The sequence below is a fragment of the Ranitomeya imitator genome, chromosome 10 (assembly GCF_032444005.1).
Source record: "Ranitomeya imitator isolate aRanImi1 chromosome 10, aRanImi1.pri, whole genome shotgun sequence".
NCBI classification, from domain to species: Eukaryota; Metazoa; Chordata; class Amphibia; order Anura; family Dendrobatidae; genus Ranitomeya; species Ranitomeya imitator.
In genome coordinates, this window is record NC_091291.1 from 144,264,370 (window position 1) to 144,287,080 (window position 22,711).

At 45.6% G+C, this 22,711-nt stretch overlaps 2 protein-coding genes across 2 annotated transcripts in view; one reads left to right on the plus strand and one right to left on the minus strand.

The window, feature by feature from the left end:
* Positions 1-1,852, minus strand: part of LOC138651428 (cryptochrome-1-like) — a 26,622-nt gene extending 24,770 nt beyond the window's left edge. The window contains exon 1 of the mRNA XM_069741624.1: positions 1,768-1,852. The gene's annotated coding sequence lies outside the window, so the exon portion shown is untranslated. The remainder of the gene's footprint in view (positions 1-1,767) is intronic.
* The window catches only part of TIRAP (TIR domain containing adaptor protein), a 26,088-nt gene extending 6,218 nt beyond the window's left edge, over positions 1-19,870 (plus strand). The window contains exons 2-4 of the mRNA XM_069741609.1: positions 1,425-1,476; positions 11,234-11,814; positions 17,144-19,870. Coding sequence (XP_069597710.1) covers positions 11,244-11,814; positions 17,144-18,474 — 1,902 coding nt within the window. The 5' untranslated portion in view covers positions 1,425-1,476; positions 11,234-11,243 and the 3' untranslated portion in view covers positions 18,475-19,870. The remainder of the gene's footprint in view (positions 1-1,424; positions 1,477-11,233; positions 11,815-17,143) is intronic.
* The last annotated feature ends 2,841 nt before the right edge of the window (positions 19,871-22,711 follow it).

Sequence of the window (22,711 nt, forward strand, 5' to 3'; positions counted from 1 at the left end):
TTTTAATGCACCCCATGATCCTGTTTGCCTTGGCAGCTGCTGCCTGGCACTGGCTGCTCCAGGTAAGTTTATCATTAACTAGGATCCCCAAGTCCTTCTCCCTGTCAGATTTACCCAGTGGTTTCCCGTTCAGTGTGTAATGGTGACATTGATTCCTTCTTCCCATGTGTATAACCTTACATTTATCATTGTTAAACCTCATCTGCCACCTTTCAGCCCAAGTTTCCAACTTATCCAGATCCATCTGTAGCAGAATACTATCTTCTCTTGTATTAACTGCTTTACATAGTTTTGTATCATCTGCAAATATCGATATTTTACTGTGTAAACCTTCTACCAGATCATTAATGAATATGTTGAAGAGAACAGGTCCCAATACTGACCCCTGCGGTACCCCACTGGTCACAGCGACCCAGTTAGAGACTATACCATTTATAACCACCCTCTGCTTTCTATCACTAAGCCAGTTACTAACCCATTTACACACATTTTCCCCCAGACCAAGCATTCTCATTTTGTGTACCAACCTCTTGTGCGGCACGGTATCAAACGCTTTGGAAAAATCGAGATATACCACGTCCAATGACTCACCGTGGTCCAGCCTATAGCTTACCTCTTCATAAAAACTGATTAGATTGGTTTGACAGGAGCGATTTCTCATAAACCCATGCTGATATGGAGTTAAACAGTTATTCTCATTGAGATAATCCAGAATAACATCCCTCAGAAACCCTTCAAATATTTTACCAACAATAGAGGTTAGACTTACTGGCCTATAATTTCCAGGTTCACTTTTAGAGCCCTTTTTGAATATTGGCACCACATTTGCTATGCGCCAGTCCTGCGGAACAGACCCTGTCGCTATAGAGTCACTAAAAATAAGAAATAATGGTTTATCTATTACATTACTTAGTTCTCTTAGTACTCGTGGGTGTATGCCATCCGGACCCGGAGATTTATCTATTTTAATCTTATTTAGCCGGTTTCGCACCTCTTCTTGGGTTAGATTGGTGACCCTTAATATAGGGTTTTCATTGTTTCTTGGGATTTCACCCAGCATTTCATTTTCCACCGTGAATACCGTGGAGAAGAAGGTGTTTAATATGTTAGCTTTTTCCTCGTCATCTACAACCATTCTTTCCTCACTATTTTTTAAGGGGCCTACATTTTCAGTTTTTATTCTTTTACTATTGATATAGTTGAAGAACAGTTTGGGATTAGTTTTACTCTCCTTAGCAATGTGCTTCTCTGTTTCCTTTTTGGCAGCTTTAATTAGTTTTTTAGATAAAGTATTTTTCTCCCTATAGTTTTTTAGAGCTTCAATGGTGCCATCCTGCTTTAGTAGTGCAAATGCTTTCTTTTTACTTTCACATTGTGCTCAGTTGCTTCTTTGTCTGAATTAAATTTTGTTTTGAATTTTCCAGAAAACTTTCCATATGTTATCTGACCAGAACCGAACAGCAAGAGGAATGTCTGGTAAGATGTCACAGCAATGAATACACTGTACACCTGCAGTCCTATGTAACACCACAGATAACACAGCGATAACTCTCTGTTGTGATGCAGCAGTAGCACAGTACACAGAGAAGAGGCAGTGACCCACAAACCCACAAAGTTCAAACACAAAACGTTCCTTTGTGTTACTTCACACAGTCCATAAGAATACATAGTACACAGCTTTATGTTTGCAGTCCCTAAACAGGCCAGATTTCCCTTTGTCCAATTTCCCAGGGCGACAGCACGCCAGGACCAAGTCTCTTTACTCACACAGTGCACAGCACGCTGTCTCCTCCAGATCGCAGCTGGGAAAACAAAAGACAGTCCGAGACGCAGGGTGTCAGTCGCTTTGGTTCCTCTTGCCCCTGTGATGCCTCACACAGGGAGTGTTCTGCAGACAACTGCTCTGTCTGCTTCCCAGACCAACACTGACACACCTCCCCCTCTACTACAGGGCTTTTAATTGGTCATTCTAATTACAGCTACACCTGTGTCTGCAATACGCCCTCATGGCCTCACTACACCTACGTACACATTCTGGAGAGCACAAACAGCGCCCCCTAGCTGTAACAGGGATCACTGCCTCACACTGTGTACAGATAATGTAGTAGATATAACATGCAGTCCTATGTAACACCACAGATAATAGTAATAACTCTGAGTACAGATAATGTAGTAGATGTCACCTGCAGTCCTATGTAACACTACAGATAACTCAATAGTTTTTCTCTGCAGTCCTGCATGTACAGTGAGCTCTGTAATGTGATATCTGTGCTATTATTAAGTAATGAGTATAATTATCTAGTGTCTTCTGGACTTTCCTGTTCTGCTCGATATTTATTTTTCCCTGTGAATGATTCAGAATCTAGCTGAGATCTTCCCTCAATACTCGGTGATAATGTCACGTCTGGATGAAAAGATGCACCACAAACCTAATGTGAAAACATCAGTACAATGGTGAGAAAGGGCGGTGACATAATAATGGCTACTGGAAGAGCTACTCACTGCCCCCTCAGTATTAGACCCCTTAGTGTGTAGAAAGGAAAAACAGCGGGTAGCCAATATGAAAACGGATCCCAGACATGTTAACTCCTAAAGGCTGAATGATACTCCAGAGCTGCACTCACTATTGGGCTGGTGCAGTCACTGTGTACATACATTACATTACTGATCCTGAGTTACATCCTGTGTTATACCCCAGAGCTGCACTCACTATTCTGCTGGTGCAGTCACTGTGTACATACATTACATTACTGATCCTGAGTTACATCCTGTATTATACTCCAGAGCTGCACTCACTATTGGGCTGGTGCAGTCACTGTGTACATACATTATATTACTGATCCTGAGTTACATCCTGTATTATACTCCAGAGCTGCACTCACTATTCTGCTGGTGCAGTCACTGTGTACATACATTACATTACTGATCCTGAGCTACATCCTGTATTATACCCCAGAGCTGCACTCACTATTCTGCTGGTGCAGTCACTGTGAACATACATTACATTACTGATCCTGAGTTACATCCTGTATTATACTCCAGAGCTGCACTCACTATTCTGCTGGTGCAGTCACTGTGTACATACATTACATTACTGATCCTGAGTTACATCCTGTATTATACCCCAGAGCTGCACTCACTATTCTGCTGGTGCAGTCACTGTGTACATACATTATATTACTGATCCTGAGTTACATCCTGTATTATACTCCAGAGCTGCACTCACTATTCTGCTGGTGCAGTCACTGTGAACATACATTACATTACTGATCCTGAGTTACATCCTGTATTATACCCCAGAGCTGCACTCAGTATTCTGCTGGTGCAGTCACTGTGTACATACATTACATTACTGATCCTGAGTTATATCCTGTATTATACCCCAGGGCTGCACTCACTATTCTGCTGGTGCAGTCACTGTGTACATACATTACATTACTGATCCTGAGTTACATCCTGTATTATACCCCAGAGCTGCCCTAACTACTCTGCTGGTGCAGTCACTGTGAACATACATTACATTACTGATCCTGAGTTACATCCTGTATTATACCCCAGAGCTGCACTCAGTATTCTGCTGGTGCAGTCACTGTGTACATACATTACATTACTGATCCTGAGTTACATCCTGTATTATACCCCAGGGCTGCACTCACTATTCTGCTGGTGCAGTCACTGTGTACATACATTACATTACTGATCCTGAGTTACATCCTGTATTATACCCCAGAGCTGCCCTAACTACTCTGCTGGTGCAGTCACTGTGTACATACATTACATTACTGATCCTGAGTTACATCCTGTATTATACTCCAGAGCTGCACTCACTATTCTGCTGGTGCAGTCACTGTGTACATACATTACATTACTGATCCTGAGTTACATCCTGTATTATACCCCAGAGCTGCCCTAACTACTCTGCTGGTGCAGTCACTGTGTACATACATTACATTACTGATCCTGAGTTACATCCTGTATTATACTCCAGAGCTGCACTCACTATTCTGCTGGTGCAGTCACTGTGTACATACATTACATTACTGATCCTGAGTTACATCCTGTATTATACCCCAGAGCTGCCCTAACTACTCTGCTGGTGCAGTCACTGTGTATATACATTACATTACTGATCCTGAGTTACATCCTGTATTATACTCCAGAGCTGCACTCACTATTCAGCTGGTGCAGTCACTGTGTACACACATTATATTACTGATCCTGAGTTACATCCTGTATTATACTCCAGAGCTGCACTCACTATTCTGCTGGTGCAGTCACTGTGTACATACATTACATTACTGATCCTGAGTTACATCCTGTATTATACCCCAGAGCTGCACTCACTATTCAGCTGGTGCAGTCACTGTGTACACTCATTATATTACTGATCCTAAGTTACATCCTGTATTATACTCCAGAGCTGCACTCACTATTCTGCTGGTGCAGTCACTGTGTACATACATTACATTACTGATCCTGAGTTACATCCTGTATTATACTCCAGAGCTGCACTCACTATTCAGCTGGTGCAGTCACTGTGTACACTCATTATATTACTGATCCTGAGTTACATCCTGTATTATACTCCAGAGCTGCACTCACTATTCTGCTGGTGCAGTCACTGTGTACATACATTACATTACTGATCCTGAGTTACCTCCTGTATTATACCCCAGAGCTGCACTCACTATTCTGCTGGTGCAGTCACTGTGTACATACATTATATTACTGATCCTGAAATACATCCTGTATTATACTCCAGAGCTGCACTCACTGTTCTGCTGGTGCAGTCACTGTGTACATACATTACATTACTGATCCTGAATTACATCCTGTATTATACTCCAGAGCTGCACTCACTATTCTGCTGGTGCAGTCACTGTGTACATACATTACATTACTGATCCTGAGTTACATCCTGTATTATACCCCAGAGCTGCACTCACTATTCTGCTGGTGCAGTCACTGTGTACACACATTATATTACTGATCCTGAGTTACATCCTGTATTATACCCCAGAGCTGCACTCACTATTCTGCTGGTGCAGTCACTGTGTACATACATTATATTACTGATCCTGAGATACATCCTGTATTATACTCCAGAGCTGCACTCACTGTTCTGCTGGTGCAGTCACTGTGTACATACATTACATTACTGATCCTGAATTACATCCTGTATTATACTCCAGAGCTGCACTCACTATTCTGCTGGTGCAGTCACTGTGTACATACATTACATTACTGATCCTAAGTTACATCCTGTATTATACCCCAGAGCTGCACTCACTATTCTGCTGGTGCAGTCACTGTGTACATACATTACATTACTGATCCTGAGTTACATCCTGTATTATACCCCAGAGCTGCACTCACTATTCTGCTGGTGCAGTCACTGTGTACATACATTACATTACTGATCCTGAGATACATCCTGTATTATACTCCAGAGCTGCACTCACTGTTCTGCTGGTGCACTCACTGTGTACATACATTACATTACTGATCCTGAATTACATCCTGTATTATACTCCAGAGCTGCACTCACTATTCTGCTGGTGCAGTCACTGTGTACATACATTACATTACTGATCCTGAGTTACATCCTGTATTACACTCCAGAGCTGCACTCACTATTCTGCTGGTGCAGTCACTGTGTACATACATTACTGATCCTGAGTTACATCCTGTATTATACGCCAGAGCTGCACTCACTATTCTGCTGGTGCAGTCACTGTGTACATACATTACTGATCCTGTGTTACATCCTGTATTATACTCCAGAGCTGCACTCACTATTCTGCTGGTGCAGTCACTGTGTACATACATTACATTACTGCTCCTGAGTTACATCCTGTATTATACTCCAGAGCTGTACTCACTATTCTGCTGGTGCAGTCACTGTGTACATACATTACATTACTGCTCCTGAGTTACATCCTGTATTATACTCCAGAGCTGTACTCACTATTCTGCTGGTGCAGTCACTGTGTACATACATTACATTACTGCTCCTGAGTTACACCCTGTATTATACCCCAGAGCTGCACTCACTATTCTGCTGGTGCAGTCACTGTGTACGTACATTACTGATCCTGAGTTACATCCTGTATTATACTCCAGAGCTGTACTCATTATTCTGCTGGTGCAGTCACTGTGTACATACATTACATTACTGATCCTGAGTTACATCCTGTATTATACTCCAGAGCTGCACTCATTATTCTGCTGGTGCAGTCACTGTGTACATACATTACATTACTGATCCTGAGTTACATCCTGTATTATACTCCAGAGCTGTACTCATTATTCTGCTGGTGCAGTCACTGTGTACATACATTACATTACTGATCCTGAGTTACATCCTGTATTATACTCCAGAGCTGTACTTATTATTCTGCTGGTGCAGTCACTGTGTACATACATTACATTACTGATCCTGAGTTACATCCTGTATTATACCCCAGAGCTGCACTCACTATTCTGCTGGTGCAGTCACTGTGTACATACATTACATTACTGATCCTGAGTTACATCCTGTATTATACTCCAGAGCTGCACTCACTATTCTGCTGGTGCAGTCACTGTGTACATACATTACATTACTGATCCTGAGTTACATCCTGTATTATACTCCAGAGCTGCACTCACTATTCTGCTGGTGCAGTCACTGTGTACATACATTACTGATCCTGAGTTACCTCCTGTATTATACCCCAGAGCTGCACTCACTATTCTGCTGGTGCAGTCACTGTGTACGTACATTACATTACTGATCCTGAGTTACATCCTGTATTATACTCCAGAGCTGCCCTAACTACTCTGCTGGTGCAGTCACTGTGTACATACATTACATTACTGATCCTGAGTTACATCCTGTATTATACCCCAGAGCTGCACTCAGTATTCTGCTGGTGCAGTCACTGTGTACATACATTACATTACTGATCCTGAGTTACATCCTGTATTATACCCCAGGGCTGCACTCACTATTCTGCTGGTGCAGTCACTGTGTACATACATTACATTACTGATCCTGAGTTACATCCTGTATTATACCCCAGAGCTGCCCTAACTACTCTGCTGGTGCAGTCACTGTGTACATACATTACATTACTGATCCTGAGTTACATCCTGTATTATACTCCAGAGCTGCACTCACTATTCTGCTGGTGCAGTCACTGTGTACATACATTACATTACTGATCCTGAGTTACATCCTGTATTATACCCCAGAGCTGCCCTAACTACTCTGCTGGTGCAGTCACTGTGTACATACATTACATTACTGATCCTGAGTTACATCCTGTATTATACTCCAGAGCTGCACTCACTATTCTGCTGGTGCAGTCACTGTGTACATACATTACATTACTGATCCTGAGTTACATCCTGTATTATACCCCAGAGCTGCCCTAACTACTCTGCTGGTGCAGTCACTGTGTATATACATTACATTACTGATCCTGAGTTACATCCTGTATTATACTCCAGAGCTGCACTCACTATTCAGCTGGTGCAGTCACTGTGTACACACATTATATTACTGATCCTGAGTTACATCCTGTATTATACTCCAGAGCTGCACTCACTATTCTGCTGGTGCAGTCACTGTGTACATACATTACATTACTGATCCTGAGTTACATCCTGTATTATACCCCAGAGCTGCACTCACTATTCAGCTGGTGCAGTCACTGTGTACACTCATTATATTACTGATCCTAAGTTACATCCTGTATTATACTCCAGAGCTGCACTCACTATTCTGCTGGTGCAGTCACTGTGTACATACATTACATTACTGATCCTGAGTTACATCCTGTATTATACTCCAGAGCTGCACTCACTATTCAGCTGGTGCAGTCACTGTGTACACTCATTATATTACTGATCCTGAGTTACATCCTGTATTATACTCCAGAGCTGCACTCACTATTCTGCTGGTGCAGTCACTGTGTACATACATTACATTACTGATCCTGAGTTACCTCCTGTATTATACCCCAGAGCTGCACTCACTATTCTGCTGGTGCAGTCACTGTGTACATACATTATATTACTGATCCTGAGATACATCCTGTATTATACTCCAGAGCTGCACTCACTGTTCTGCTGGTGCAGTCACTGTGTACATACATTACATTACTGATCCTGAATTACATCCTGTATTATACTCCAGAGCTGCACTCACTATTCTGCTGGTGCAGTCACTGTGTACATACATTACATTACTGATCCTGAGTTACATCCTGTATTATACCCCAGAGCTGCACTCACTATTCTGCTGGTGCAGTCACTGTGTACACACATTATATTACTGATCCTGAGTTACATCCTGTATTATACCCCAGAGCTGCACTCACTATTCTGCTGGTGCAGTCACTGTGTACATACATTATATTACTGATCCTGAGATACATCCTGTATTATACTCCAGAGCTGCACTCACTGTTCTGCTGGTGCAGTCACTGTGTACATACATTACATTACTGATCCTGAATTACATCCTGTATTATACTCCAGAGCTGCACTCACTATTCTGCTGGTGCAGTCACTGTGTACATACATTACATTACTGATCCTAAGTTACATCCTGTATTATACCCCAGAGCTGCACTCACTATTCTGCTGGTGCAGTCACTGTGTACATACATTACATTACTGATCCTGAGTTACATCCTGTATTATACCCCAGAGCTGCACTCACTATTCTGCTGGTGCAGTCACTGTGTACATACATTACATTACTGATCCTGAGATACATCCTGTATTATACTCCAGAGCTGCACTCACTGTTCTGCTGGTGCACTCACTGTGTACATACATTACATTACTGATCCTGAATTACATCCTGTATTATACTCCAGAGCTGCACTCACTATTCTGCTGGTGCAGTCACTGTGTACATACATTACATTACTGATCCTGAGTTACATCCTGTATTACACTCCAGAGCTGCACTCACTATTCTGCTGGTGCAGTCACTGTGTACATACATTACTGATCCTGAGTTACATCCTGTATTATACGCCAGAGCTGCACTCACTATTCTGCTGGTGCAGTCACTGTGTACATACATTACTGATCCTGTGTTACATCCTGTATTATACTCCAGAGCTGCACTCACTATTCTGCTGGTGCAGTCACTGTGTACATACATTACATTACTGCTCCTGAGTTACATCCTGTATTATACTCCAGAGCTGTACTCACTATTCTGCTGGTGCAGTCACTGTGTACATACATTACATTACTGCTCCTGAGTTACATCCTGTATTATACTCCAGAGCTGTACTCACTATTCTGCTGGTGCAGTCACTGTGTACATACATTACATTACTGCTCCTGAGTTACACCCTGTATTATACCCCAGAGCTGCACTCACTATTCTGCTGGTGCAGTCACTGTGTACGTACATTACTGATCCTGAGTTACATCCTGTATTATACTCCAGAGCTGTACTCATTATTCTGCTGGTGCAGTCACTGTGTACATACATTACATTACTGATCCTGAGTTACATCCTGTATTATACTCCAGAGCTGCACTCATTATTCTGCTGGTGCAGTCACTGTGTACATACATTACATTACTGATCCTGAGTTACATCCTGTATTATACTCCAGAGCTGCGCTCACTATTCTGCTGGTGCAGTCACTGTGTACATACATTACATTACTGATCCTGAGTTACATCCTGTATTATACCCCAGAGCTGCACTCACTATTCTGCTGGTGCAGTCACTGTGTACATACATTACATTACTGATCCTGAGTTACATCCTGTATTATACTCCAGAGCTGCACTCACTATTCTGCTGGTGCAGTCACTGTGTACATACATTACATTACTGATCCTGAGTTACATCCTGTATTATACTCCAGAGCTGCACTCACTATTCTGCTGGTGCAGTCACTGTGTACATACATTACTGATCCTGAGTTACCTCCTGTATTATACCCCAGAGCTGCACTCACTATTCTGCTGGTGCAGTCACTGTGTACGTACATTACATTACTGATCCTGAGTTACATCCTGTATTATACTCCAGAGCTGCACTCACTATTCTGCTGGTGCCAGGGCCGGCTCCAGGTTTTTGAGGGCCCCGGGCGAAAGAGTTTAACACATACCCCGATTTATGATGCACAGATACGGCAGAGAAATGTATAGTACAATGCCAGATTTCACTTCTTACATGAGTGACAGCTATTGTAAATTCTGCAGTGTATATATACAGGACAGGAGGAGTGGTACTGTGCAGTGTATATATACAGGAGGAAAGGTGCTGTGCAGTGTATATATACAGGAGAGGTGCTGTGCAATGTATACATACAGGAGGAAAGGTGCTGTGCAGTGTATATATACAGGGGGAAAGGTGCTATGCAGTGTATATATACAGGAGAGGTGCTGTGCAGTGTCGTGAGCAGGGCGTTGTTGTATCAGAAAATCTTTTCTGTTTTGAGTTTTTCTATGAAACAAAGACTTTTCTACATAAACTGATCCTGAGTTACATCCTGTATTATACTCCAGAGCTGCACTCATTATTCTGCTGGTGCAGTCACTGTGTACGTACATTACATTACTGATCCTGAGTTACATCCTGTATTATACTCCAGAGCTGCACTCGTTATTCTGCTGGTGCAGTCACTGTGTACATACATTACATTACTGATCCTGAGTTACATCCTGTATTATACTCCAGAGCTGTACTCATTATTCTGCTGGTGCAGTCACTGTGTACATACATTACATTACTGATCCTGAGTTACATCCTGTATTATACTCCAGAGCTGTACTCATTATTCTGCTGGTGCAGTCACTGTGTACATACATTACATTACTGATACTGAGTTACATCCTGTATTATACTCCAGAGCTGCGCTCACTATTCTGCTGGTGCAGTCACTGTGTACATACATTACATTACTGATCCCGAGTTACATCCTGTATTATACTCCAGAGCTGTACTCATTATTCTGCTGGTGCAGTCACTGTGTACATACATTACTGATCCTGAGTTACATCCTGTATTATACTCCAGAGCTGTACTCATTATTCTGCTGGTGCAGTCACTGTGTACAGTGACCAAGCAGACAGCCAGGACATGTGATATCTGCAGCAACAGACAAAAAAAATCACAATTATGACTGCAGCTCTGGCTGTGACTGGAGCATGTGAATTTTCTGCTTTGTTCCGTTCTTTTGAAATAAATCTTCATTTTTTTCTCTAGGATTTTGGAAATGGGTTCAAGGGAGAGTAAACTCAAGTCGCCCTCCAGGATTCCTACGAGTCCGGACCATGGGAGCAGAATCCGAACCGTGACCAGTGCCCATAGTATGCCAATGCAACCAGTCCAAGCCACGAGTCCTGCGCCCATCCCGGTGTGGCCGGACGGCAGCGCGCGCTGGCAGAGTCAGTACGATGTGTACATCTGCCACAGCGAGGCCGACGTCTCTTATGCGATGGAGATGCTGTCGTACCTGGAGCAGCAGCCAGAGAAGGTGCGCTGCTTCCTGCCTATGAGGGACATGCAGGCGGGGGGTCCGATACCCTCGGAGATGTGCAGCGGCTTAGAAAGCAGCCACTGCTGGGTGATGCTGCTGACCCCACAGTTCCTCTCAGATAACTGGTGTAAATACCAGATGCACCAGTTCCTGGCACAAGCGCCATGCTCCAATGGGCGATTAATCCCAGTTATCATTGGACTGTCATTTGCACAGTATCCATCAGTAGTGAAGCATATGTATGCCATCAAGGGTACGTTCAATGACCCCAGCGTGTTCTCAAAAGTCAAAGATGCCATAGTAACATGTAAGTACAATGTTCCAAATCTCCTGCTGTATACAGAGATACATGATAACTTCCTGTGTGCAGTCACCACTAGGGGGAGCTCCCCGTATACAGATATACCTGATAACTTCCTGACTGCAGCCACCACTAGAGGGAGCTCCCTGTATACAGAGATACATGATAAGATCCTGTCTGCAGTCACCACTAGGGGGAGCTCCCTGTATACAGAGATACACGATAACTTCCTGACTGCAGCCACCACTAGAGGGAGCTCCCTGTATACAGAGATACATGATAAGATCCTGTCTGCAGTCACCACTAGAGGGAGCTCCCTGTATACAGAGATACATAAAATCCTGTCTGCAGTCACCACTAGGGGGAGCTCCCTGTATACAGAGATACATGATAAAATCCTGTCTGCAGTCACCACTAAGGGGAGCTCCCTGTATACAGAGATGCATGATAAGATCCTGTCTGCAGTCACCACTAGGGGGAGCTCCCCGTATACAGATATACATGATAACTTCCTGTCTGCAGTCACCACTAGGGGGAGCTCCCCGTATACAGAGATACATGATAACTTCCTGACTGCAGCCACCACTAGGGGGAGCTCCCCGTATACAGATATACATGATAACTTCCTGACTGCAGCCACCACTAGGGGGAGCTCCCTGTATACAGAGATACATGATAAGATCCTGTCTGCAGCCACCACTAGAGGGAGCTCCCTGTATACAGAGATACATGATAAGATCCTGTCTGCAGCCACCACTAGGGGGAGCTCCCTGTATACAGAGATACATAAGATCCTGTCTGCAGCCACCACTAGGGGGAGCTCCCTGTATACAGAGATACATGATAAGATCCTGTGTGCAGTCACCACTAGGGGGAGCTCCCTGTATAGAGAGATACATGATAAGATCCTGTCTGCAGTCACCACTAGGGGGAGCTCCCTGTATACAGAGATACATGATAAGTTCCTGTCTGCAGTCACCACTAGGGGGAGCTCCCTGTATACAGAGATACATGATAAGATTCTGCCTGCAGTCACCACTAGGGGGAGCTCCCTGTATACAGAGATACATGATAAGATCCTGTCTGCAGCCACCACTAGGGGGATCTCCCTGTATACAGACATACATAAGATCCTGTCTGCAGTCACCACTAGGGGGAGCTCCTGTATACAGAGATACATGATAAGATTCTGCCTGCAGTCACCACTAGGGGGATCTCCCTGTATACAGACATACATAAGATCCTGTCTGCAGCCACCACTAGGGGGATCTCCCTGTATACAGACATACATAAGATCCTGTCTGCAGTCACCACTAGGGGGAGCTCCCTGTATACAGAGATACAAGATAAGATCCTGTCTGCAGCCACCACTAGGGGGAGCTCCCTGTATGCAGAGATACAAGATAAGATCCTGTCTGCAGTCACCACTAGAGGGAGCTCCCTGTATACAGAGATACATGATAAGATCCTGTCTGCAGCCACTACTAGGGAGAGCTCCCTGTATACAGAGATACATGATAAGATCCTGTCTGCAGTCACCACTAGGGGAGAGCTCCCTGTATACAGAGATACATGATAAGATCCTGTCTGCAGCCACCACTAGGGGGAGCTCCCTGTATACAGAGATGCATGATAAGATCCTGTCTGCAGCCACCACTAGGGGGAGCTCCCTGTATACAGAGATGCATGATAAGATCCTGTCTGCAGCCACCACTAGGGGGAGCTCCCTGTATACAAAGATACATGATAAGATCCTGTCTGCAGCCACCACTAGGGAGAGCTCCCTGTATACAGAGATACATGATAAGATCCTGTCTGCAGCCACCACTAGGGGGAGCTCCCTGTATACAGAGATGCATGATAAGATCCTGTCTGCAGTCACCACTAGGGGGAGCTCCCTGTATACAGAGATACATGATAAGATCCTGTCTGCAGCCACCACTAGGGGGAGCTCCCTGTATACAGAGATACATGATAAGATCCTGTCTACAGTCACCACTAGGGGGAGCTCCCTGTATACAGAGATACATGATAAGATCCTGTCTGCAGCCACCACTAGGGGGAGCTCCCTGTATAAAGAGATATATGATAAGATCCTGTCTGCAGCCACCACTAGGGGGAGCTCCCTGTATACAGAGATACATGATAAGATCCTGTCTGCAGCCTCCACTAGGGGGAGCTCCCTGTATACAGAGATATATGATAAGATCCTGTCTGCAGTCACCACTAGGGGGGCTCCCTGTATACAGAGATACATGATAAGATCCTGTCTGCAGCCACCACTAGGGGGAGCTCCCTGTATACAGAGATACATGATAAGATTCTGTCTGCAGCCACCACTAGGGGGAGCCCCCTGTATACAGAGATACATGATAAGATTCTGTCTGCAGCCACCACTAGGGGGAGCTCCCTGTATACAGAGATACATGATAAGATCCTGTCTGCAGCCACCACTAGTGGGGAGCTCCTGTATACAGAGATACATAAGATCCTGTCTGCAGTCACCACTAGGGGGAGCTCCCCGTATACAGAGATTCATGATAAGATCCTGTCTGCAGCCACCACTAGGGGGAACTCCCTGTATACAGAGATACATGATAAGATCCTGTCTGCAGCCACCACTAGGGAGAGCTCCCTGTATACAGAGATACATGATAAGATCCTGTCTGCAGCCACCATTAGGGGGAGCTCCCTGTATACAGAGATATATGATAAGATCCTGTCTGCAGCCACCACTAGGGAGAGCTCCCTGTATACAGAGATATATGATAAGATCCTGTCTGCAGCCACCACTAGGGGGAGCTCCCTGTATACAGAGATACATGATAAGATCCTGTCTGCAGCCACCACTAGGGGGAGCTCCCTGTATACAGAGATACATAAGATCCTGTCTGCAGCCATCACTAGGGGGAGCTCCCTGTATACAGAGATACATGATAAGATCCTGTCTGCAGCCACCACTAGGGGGAGCTCCCTGTATACAGAGAATATATGATAAGATCCTGTCTGCAGCCACCACTAGGGAGAGCTCCCTGTATACAGAGATATATGATAAGATCCTGTCTGCAGCCACCACTAGGGGGAGCTCCATGTATACAGAGATACATGATAAGATCCTGTCTGCAGTCACCACTAGGGGGAGCTCCCTGTATACAGAGATACATGATAAGATCCTGTCTGCAGTCACCACTAGTGGGGAGCTCCTGTATACAGACATACATAAGATCCTGTCTGCAGTCACCACTAGGGGGAGCTCCCCGTATACAGAGATACATGATAAGATCCTGTCTGCAGCCACCACTAGTGGGGAGCTCCTGTATACAGAGATACATAAGATCCTGTCTGCAGTCACCACTAGGGGGAGCTCCCCGTATACAGAGATACATGATAAGATCCTGGCTGCAATCACCACTAGGGGGAGCTCCGTGTATACAGAGATACATGATAAGATCCTGTCTGCAGCCACCACTAGGGAGAGCTCCCTGTATACAGAGATACATGATAAGATCCTGTCTGCAGCCACCACTAGGGGGAGCTCCCTGTATTCAGAGATATATGATAAGATCCTGTCTGCAGCCACCACTAGTGGGGAGCTCCTGTATACAGAGATACATAAGATCCTGTCTGCAGTCACCACTAGGGGGAGCTCCCTGTATACAGAGATACATGATAAGATCCTGTCTGCAGCCACCACTAGGGGGAGCTCCCCGTATACAGAGATATATGATAAGATCCTGTCTGCAGCCACCACTAAGGGGAGCTCCCTGTATACAGAGATACATGATAAGATCCTGTCTGCAGTCACCACTAGGGGGAGCTCCCTGTATACAGAGATACATGATAAGATCCTGTCTGCAGTCACCACTAGGGGGAGCTCCCTGTATATAGAGATACATGATAAGATCCTGTCTGCAGCCACCACTAGGGGGAGCTCCCTGTATACAGAGATACATGGTAAGATCCTGTCTGCAGTCACCACTAGGGGGAGCTCCCTGTATACAGAGATACATGATAAGATCCTGTCTGCAGTCACCACTAGGGGGAGCTCCCTGTATACAGAGATAAATGATAAGATCCTGTCTGCAGTCACCACTAGGGGGACCTCCCTGTATACAGAGATACATGATAAGATCCTGTCTGCAGTCACCACTAGGGGGAGCTCCCTGTATACAGAGATACATGATAAGATCCTGTCTGCAGTCACCACTAGTGGGGAGCTCCCTGTATACATAGATACATGATAAGATCCTGTCTGCAGCCACCACTAGGGGGAGCTCCCTGTATACATAGATACATGATAAGATCCTGTCTGCAGTCACCACTAGGGGGAGCTCCCTGTATACATAGATACATGATAAGATCCTGTCTGCAGCCACCACTAGGGGGAGCTCCCTGTATACAGAGATACATGATAAGATCCTGTTTGCAGCCACCACTAGGGGGAGCTCCCTGTATACTGATGTACAGTATATAACTCGTATTGAATTAAACTAGTATTTAGTCTTCAGTAAGCTCCTTCTAATGATAACAACAGAAAGAAAAATATTAAACAGGTGGTCTATAGCTTTGCCAGCTCTCTTCTACATGACTGATGCACAGACAGACAAGGGGGATGGCTTAGCTATCCCTACACTTCTGTTTTTACAATCTGCACAGGATCTGTCAAAATGTTGAAAAGACGGATCCTGTGCAGATTGTAAAAAACGTGTGCACTGGGCCCGTCTTTCAACACCTGTTGTGTATTCGCAACAACACAAACCAGGTTAAAAAAAAAAATCACAATATTCTCACCTACCGGCGTCCCGCGCACCGATGCTCCTGGCAGCTAGCGTTCCTAGCGATACATTGCGACTTCTCGCGAGATTTCGCAATGTATTACTAGGAAGTAACGGTAGCTGCTGGGAGCATCGATGCGCGGAAACGCCGGTAGGTGAGAATATTGTGATTTTTTTTTTTTTTTTAATTATTATTTTTCACATTATACTGTATCTTATTACTATTGATGCTGTATAGGCAGCATCAATAGTAAAAAGAGAAAGCGAGCGAGAGAGAATTTCCCTGACTGAAATTCTTCCTCGCATGCTCAGTTTGAAAAGGCCGGACCCGTCGCTGGATTCCTGCTTTTCACAGGCAGCGACGCATCCTGCGCCCATAGGCTTCCATTGTAGCCAGTGACGGGCAGCGCATTAAATAAAAATTTCTTATGTGGACTTCACCTTTAAATATATTGTATGTAAACATATGATGATCAGTGCAGCCGGAGTCCACAGACGTCTACGTTGCTCTTGTGATATTATTTTGGTAATTGTCATTTCTTATTTATATTTTTTTATAGATCTAAAAGAGATGATAAATGTGACCAGCGACCATATACCTGCATATTCACCAAGGAGCCGGACCCCCGAGGGCAACCCGAGCACCAGTAATCTTGTAGGAAACAACTTGTTGGAAAGTCAAACAAATCAGGAGCCCACCAGTGACAGGACGATCAGGAGCCCACAGACCCAGGAGCCCACCAGTGACAGGACGATCAGGAGTCCAGTCACCCAGGAGCCCACCAGTGACAGGACGATCAGGAGCCCACAGACCCAGGAGCCCACCAGTGACAGGACAATCAGGAGTCTAGTCACCCAGGAGCCCACCAGTGACAGGACGATCAGGAGTCCAGTCACCCAGGAGCCCACCAGTGACAGGACGTTCAGGAGTCCAGTCACCCAGGAGCCCACCAGTGACAGGACGTTCAGGAGTCCAGTCACCCAGGAGCCCACCAGTGACAGGACGTTCAGGAGTCCAGTCACCCAGGAGCCCACCAGTGACAGGACAATCAGGAGTCCACAGACCCAGGAGCCCACCAGTGACAGGACGATCAGGAGTCCAGTGACCCAGGAAACCACCAGTGAGAGAACCATCATGAGCTCATTGACCCAGGACGTCACCAGTGACATGTCTGTTAGTGGCTCCATGACCAGACGGGAGACCACCATTGACGCGTCCATGAGTGGCTCCATGCCTGGACAGGAGACCACCAGTGACACGTCCATGAGTGGCTCCATGCCTGGACAGGAGACCACCAGTGACACGTCCATGAGTGGCTCAATGACCGGACAGGAGACCACCAGTGACACGTCCATGAGTGGCTCCATGCCTGGACAGGAGACCACCAGTGACACGTCCATGAGTGGCTCAATGACCGGACAGGAGACCACCAGTGACACGTCCATGAGTGGCTCTATGACCGGACAGGAGACCACCAGTGACGCGTCCATGAGAGGTTCCATGACCGGACAGGAGACCACCAGTGACACGTCCATGAGTGGCTCCATGACCGGACAGGAGACCACCAGTGACGCGTCCATGAGTGGCTCCATGCCTGGACAGGAGACCACCAGTGACACGTCCATGAGTGGCTCCATGACCGGACAGGAGACCACCAGTGACGCGTCCACGAGTGGCTCTATGATGGGACAGGAGCCCCCCTTGCAGGACCCTCACAGTGACATTTCCATATCGCTGGTCAGCGGGGCCATTCTTGCGGATAGTGAATTCTCCAGGACAGCAACAAAAGACTTGTTCCTACGGGAGACACGACAAGACACCAGTGATTCGGGCGTGTGGTCCATGTCTAGGGACCTTGTCACAGACTGCAGCGACTATGACACCAGCTGAATGGCGGGAGGACTCGCATGCACAGACCCCGGCATTGACTCTCGTGCTCGTCACCGTGACAATTTTTCAGTAATTCTGAAGTTCTATTTTCAGTTTGCCGGTTCTGTAATCACTGGTGACTGCTCTGTACACTACATGTGGGTGCAGCGGGGGCCGTTCATAGTGATTCTATCACGCACAGAGCTGGAGCAGGCGCAGCGGCGCCATCCGTGGGAAGATTCCTCCACGGTTATAGATGAAGGTCACTGCTTGCTGTCGGTAACTGGAAGCTTTCCTGTATGGATCCTGATACAGAACACCTGTCCGACCAGATGTCCAGACAATCCTCTGTGAACGCTGGGCTGACGGCTTCCTGCACTGATACATTGTAGCAAACTCAGCAGCGACCTCGCCCGTCTCCCAATCGGTGAGCGCTCCTCTGGTGTTCTCGATCAGACAGCTGCTGCTGACATCTTAGGCTTCTTTCACACTTCCGTCGGTACGGGGCCGTCGCTAAGCGTCGGTGTGACGTACAGACGGACGTTGTGAAAATTTGGCACGACGTGGGCAGCAGATGCAGTTTTTCAATGCATCCGCTGCCCATTCCAAAGTCCCGGGGAGGAGGGGGCGGAGTTCCGGCCGCGCATGCGCGGTAGGAAATGCAGGACCCGACGTACGAAAAAACGTTCCCTTGAATGTTTTTTCGTGATGATCGTCCGCCAAAACACGACGCATCCAGTGCACGATGGACGCGACGTATGGCGATACGTCGGCAATACAAGTCTATGGTAAAAAACGCATCCTGTGGGCTCATTTGCAGGATGCGTTTTTTTCCCCAAAAAACGACGCATTGCGACGGAGGCCAAACAATGGAAGTGTGAAAGAAGCTTACCTGCAAGAGAACAAAAGGATCTCCAGTGCGAAACGCCAGAGCCTTCACTGCCCTGACACCATCTGTCGGTGACCCCCATAAATATCAGTGCAGTTTGTATGGGGGCCTCATCAGTGTCTCGGCTGCACATTACACGGGGTCTAATGCTTACATCACAGTCACCAGCCATAAAAAGGGGTTCTCCTCCTTAGGGTAAGTGCTGGGTCTCCGCCGCTGCCCCTACTCCTCCTCCTCTTTGTGTTGGCTGCAGCCGGGTCTTCACGATGACAGTGCACATCACCGCTGCAGACCATCACTGAGCTTAGTGGGTGTGCTGAGAGGCTGCATGAGCTACTGAGGGTATGGATGATTAACTCTGCTGCAGCCAAGACTCCGAGCAGCAGCAGAGGCCCAGCGCCAACCCAGGAGGGGAGTACCTGATCTATTTTACAGCGTTTTAGCTATACTTTCAGGTTGTATCTTCTTTTTAGATGTTTTAAGACTGAACTGACAAATGTTTCTGCTGTAATAAAGCTGCTACAATAAGTCGGCGTTGTTACTTTGTGTCCAGGAGCATTTTCACTGCATGACAGTATTTTCAGTCCAAGCACTGTCCATGAGAAAAATAGACAGCACTCCGACCAATGTTATGCAATGCGGCCGTGCAGATCATGGAATCCAGCTTCTGTTTGAAGACTTCCATTGAAAGAGAACTCACCACCTCTCGTGGCAGCCTGTTCCACTCATTGATCACCATCACTGTCAATTTTTTTTCTAATATCTAATCTGTATCTTCTCCCTTTCAGTTTCATTCCATTGCTTCTTGTGTTTCCATGTGCAAATGAAAATAATGATGATCCCGCTACACTGTGACGACCCTTCAGATAGTTGTAGACAGCCATTAAAGTGAACCTGTCACCAGATTTGGCCGATATGCGATAAGGCCACCACCTTTCAGGGCTGATATGCGGCATTCTATAATGCTGTATGTCGGCCCCAACCCGACCTGTAAGAGAAGAAAAATAACTTTTATTATACTCACCTGCGGGGCGGTCCGGTCCGATGGTAGTCACAGGTCTTGGTCCGGCGCCTCCCATCTTCTTACGATCCCCGTCTTCCTCCTTGCTTCGTGTGGATGACTCGGCACCGCGCTCCTGCGCACTTCTCTGCCCTGTCAAAGGCAGAGCAAAGTACTGCAGTGCGCAGGCGCCAGGGCTCTTTGACTTTTCCGGGCACCTGCGCACTGCAGTACTTTGCTCTGCCCTCAACAGGACAGAGAAGAACGCCTGCGCAGGAGCGCGGTGCCGAGGAGACGAGTCATCCACACGAAGCAAGCTGGAGGGAGGCACAAGACCAACGATGCCAATCGGACCGGACCGCCCTGCAGGTGAGTATAATAAGTTATTTTTCTTCTCTTGCAGGTCGGGTCGGGGGCTTATCTACAGAATTATAGAATGCCGCATATCAGCCCTGAATGGTGATGGCCGTATCTCTTATCAGCCAAAACTGCTGACAGTTCCCTTTAAGTCTCCTCTCAGTCTTCTTTTTTGCAAGCTAAATATTCATTACTTGCTTTAGCTCTTCCCCTGCACTCCCTGCAGTCAGCATTATATTCTTCCTTAGATATGCCCCCTCTTTCCATTCCATATACATTTCTTCTTTTCCTTTTTAACAAGCGGCAAGTTCTGTCTTCATCTATTCTTGTCTCTTTAACATCCGTCCGGCTGACTAGGTACAATTGTAACTATTCCGTTTTAAAATTGCAATAACTTTTTTTTTCGAAAAGCCGTAGAGGGCTGAAATTTTGTGACATCTCTGCAGTTTTGGTCCAGAATATATTGGCCAAATTTCAATAAAATATATATGAAGGTACAATTGAACCTCTGCAGCCTGTTAACGTTGTAAAATTATGCAGCCTGACGAAGGTTAAATTCTTTCATCTTTTCGGGATTGTTAACGATTGTGCAGTGAGAACTTCGTTTAGTAAAATCTCCCACCCTTCTTGAACTTCTGGCCATTGGACCTTTCCTACCCTCTTGCTGAGTCCATTAAAATCTGGAGTTCAACCTTAGGCCGGCGTCACACACAGCGTAAAACAATACGGTCCGTATATTACGGCCGTAATACGCTGAAAAGTCCCGAAAAAAGTGGTCCGTAGCTCCTCCGTAGGCAGGGTGTGTCAGCATTTTTTGCGCATGGCATCCTCCGTATGTAATCCGTATGGCATCCGTACTGCGTGGTTTTCTCGCAGGCTAGCAAAACCAACATACCGCTATAGAAGTGATCCATGTGTCCCAAAAAGAAAATATATATATACTGTCTATATATATATATATATATGTCAGTAGACACATATATTAGAGAGAAAAGCCGGTAATTCAGTGCGGTGTACAGTAAAATCACACTGACAGCTTACAGTAGAATAGGTAGAATAAATGTGTACACATAGAATAGGTATATATATATATATATATATATGTCAGTGAGACACATATATGTATATATATTAATATTTATTCCAGCGCTAGACAGCTTGAAAGCCGGTAATTCAATTACCGGCTTTTTCCTTCTCCTTCCTAAAACCCGACATGATTTGAGACATGGTTTACATACAGTAAACCATGTCTTCTCTCCATTTTTTTTTGCAGATTCCACACTACTAATGTCAGTAGTGTGTATCTGCAAAATTTGGCCGTTCTAGCTCTTAAAATAAAGGGTTAAATGGCGGAAAAAATTGGCGTGGGCTCCCGCGCAATTTTCTCCGCCAGAGTAGTAAAGCCAGTGACTGAGGGCAGATATTAATAGCCTGGAGAGGGTCCACGGTTATTGGCCCCCCCCTGGCTAAAAATATCTGCCCCCAGCCACCCCAGAAAAGGCACATCTGGAAGATGCGCCTATTCTGGCACTTGGCCACTCTCTTCCCATTCCCGTGTAGCGGTGGGATATGGGGTAATGAAGGGTTAATGCCACCTTGCTATTGTAAGGTGACATTAAGCCTAATTAATAATGGAGAGGCGTCAATTATGACACCTATCCATTATTAATCCAATACTAGTAAAGGGTTAAATAAAACACAAACACATTTTTTAAAATTATTTTAATGAAATAAAAACAATGGTTGTTGCAGTATTTTATTCAACGCCCAATCCAGTCACTGAAGACCCTCGTTCTGTGAGTAAAAAAACATAATAAACCAACAATATACTTACCCTCCGCAGATCTGTAACGTCCAACGATGTAAATCCTTCTGAAGGGGTTAAAACATTTTGCAGCAAGGAGCTGTGCTAATGCAGGCTGCTCCTCGCTGCAAAACCCCAGGGAATGAGGCTAAAAATAGATCAATGATCTATATTTAGCTTCATTTGCGGTGAGGCGCCCTCTGCTGGC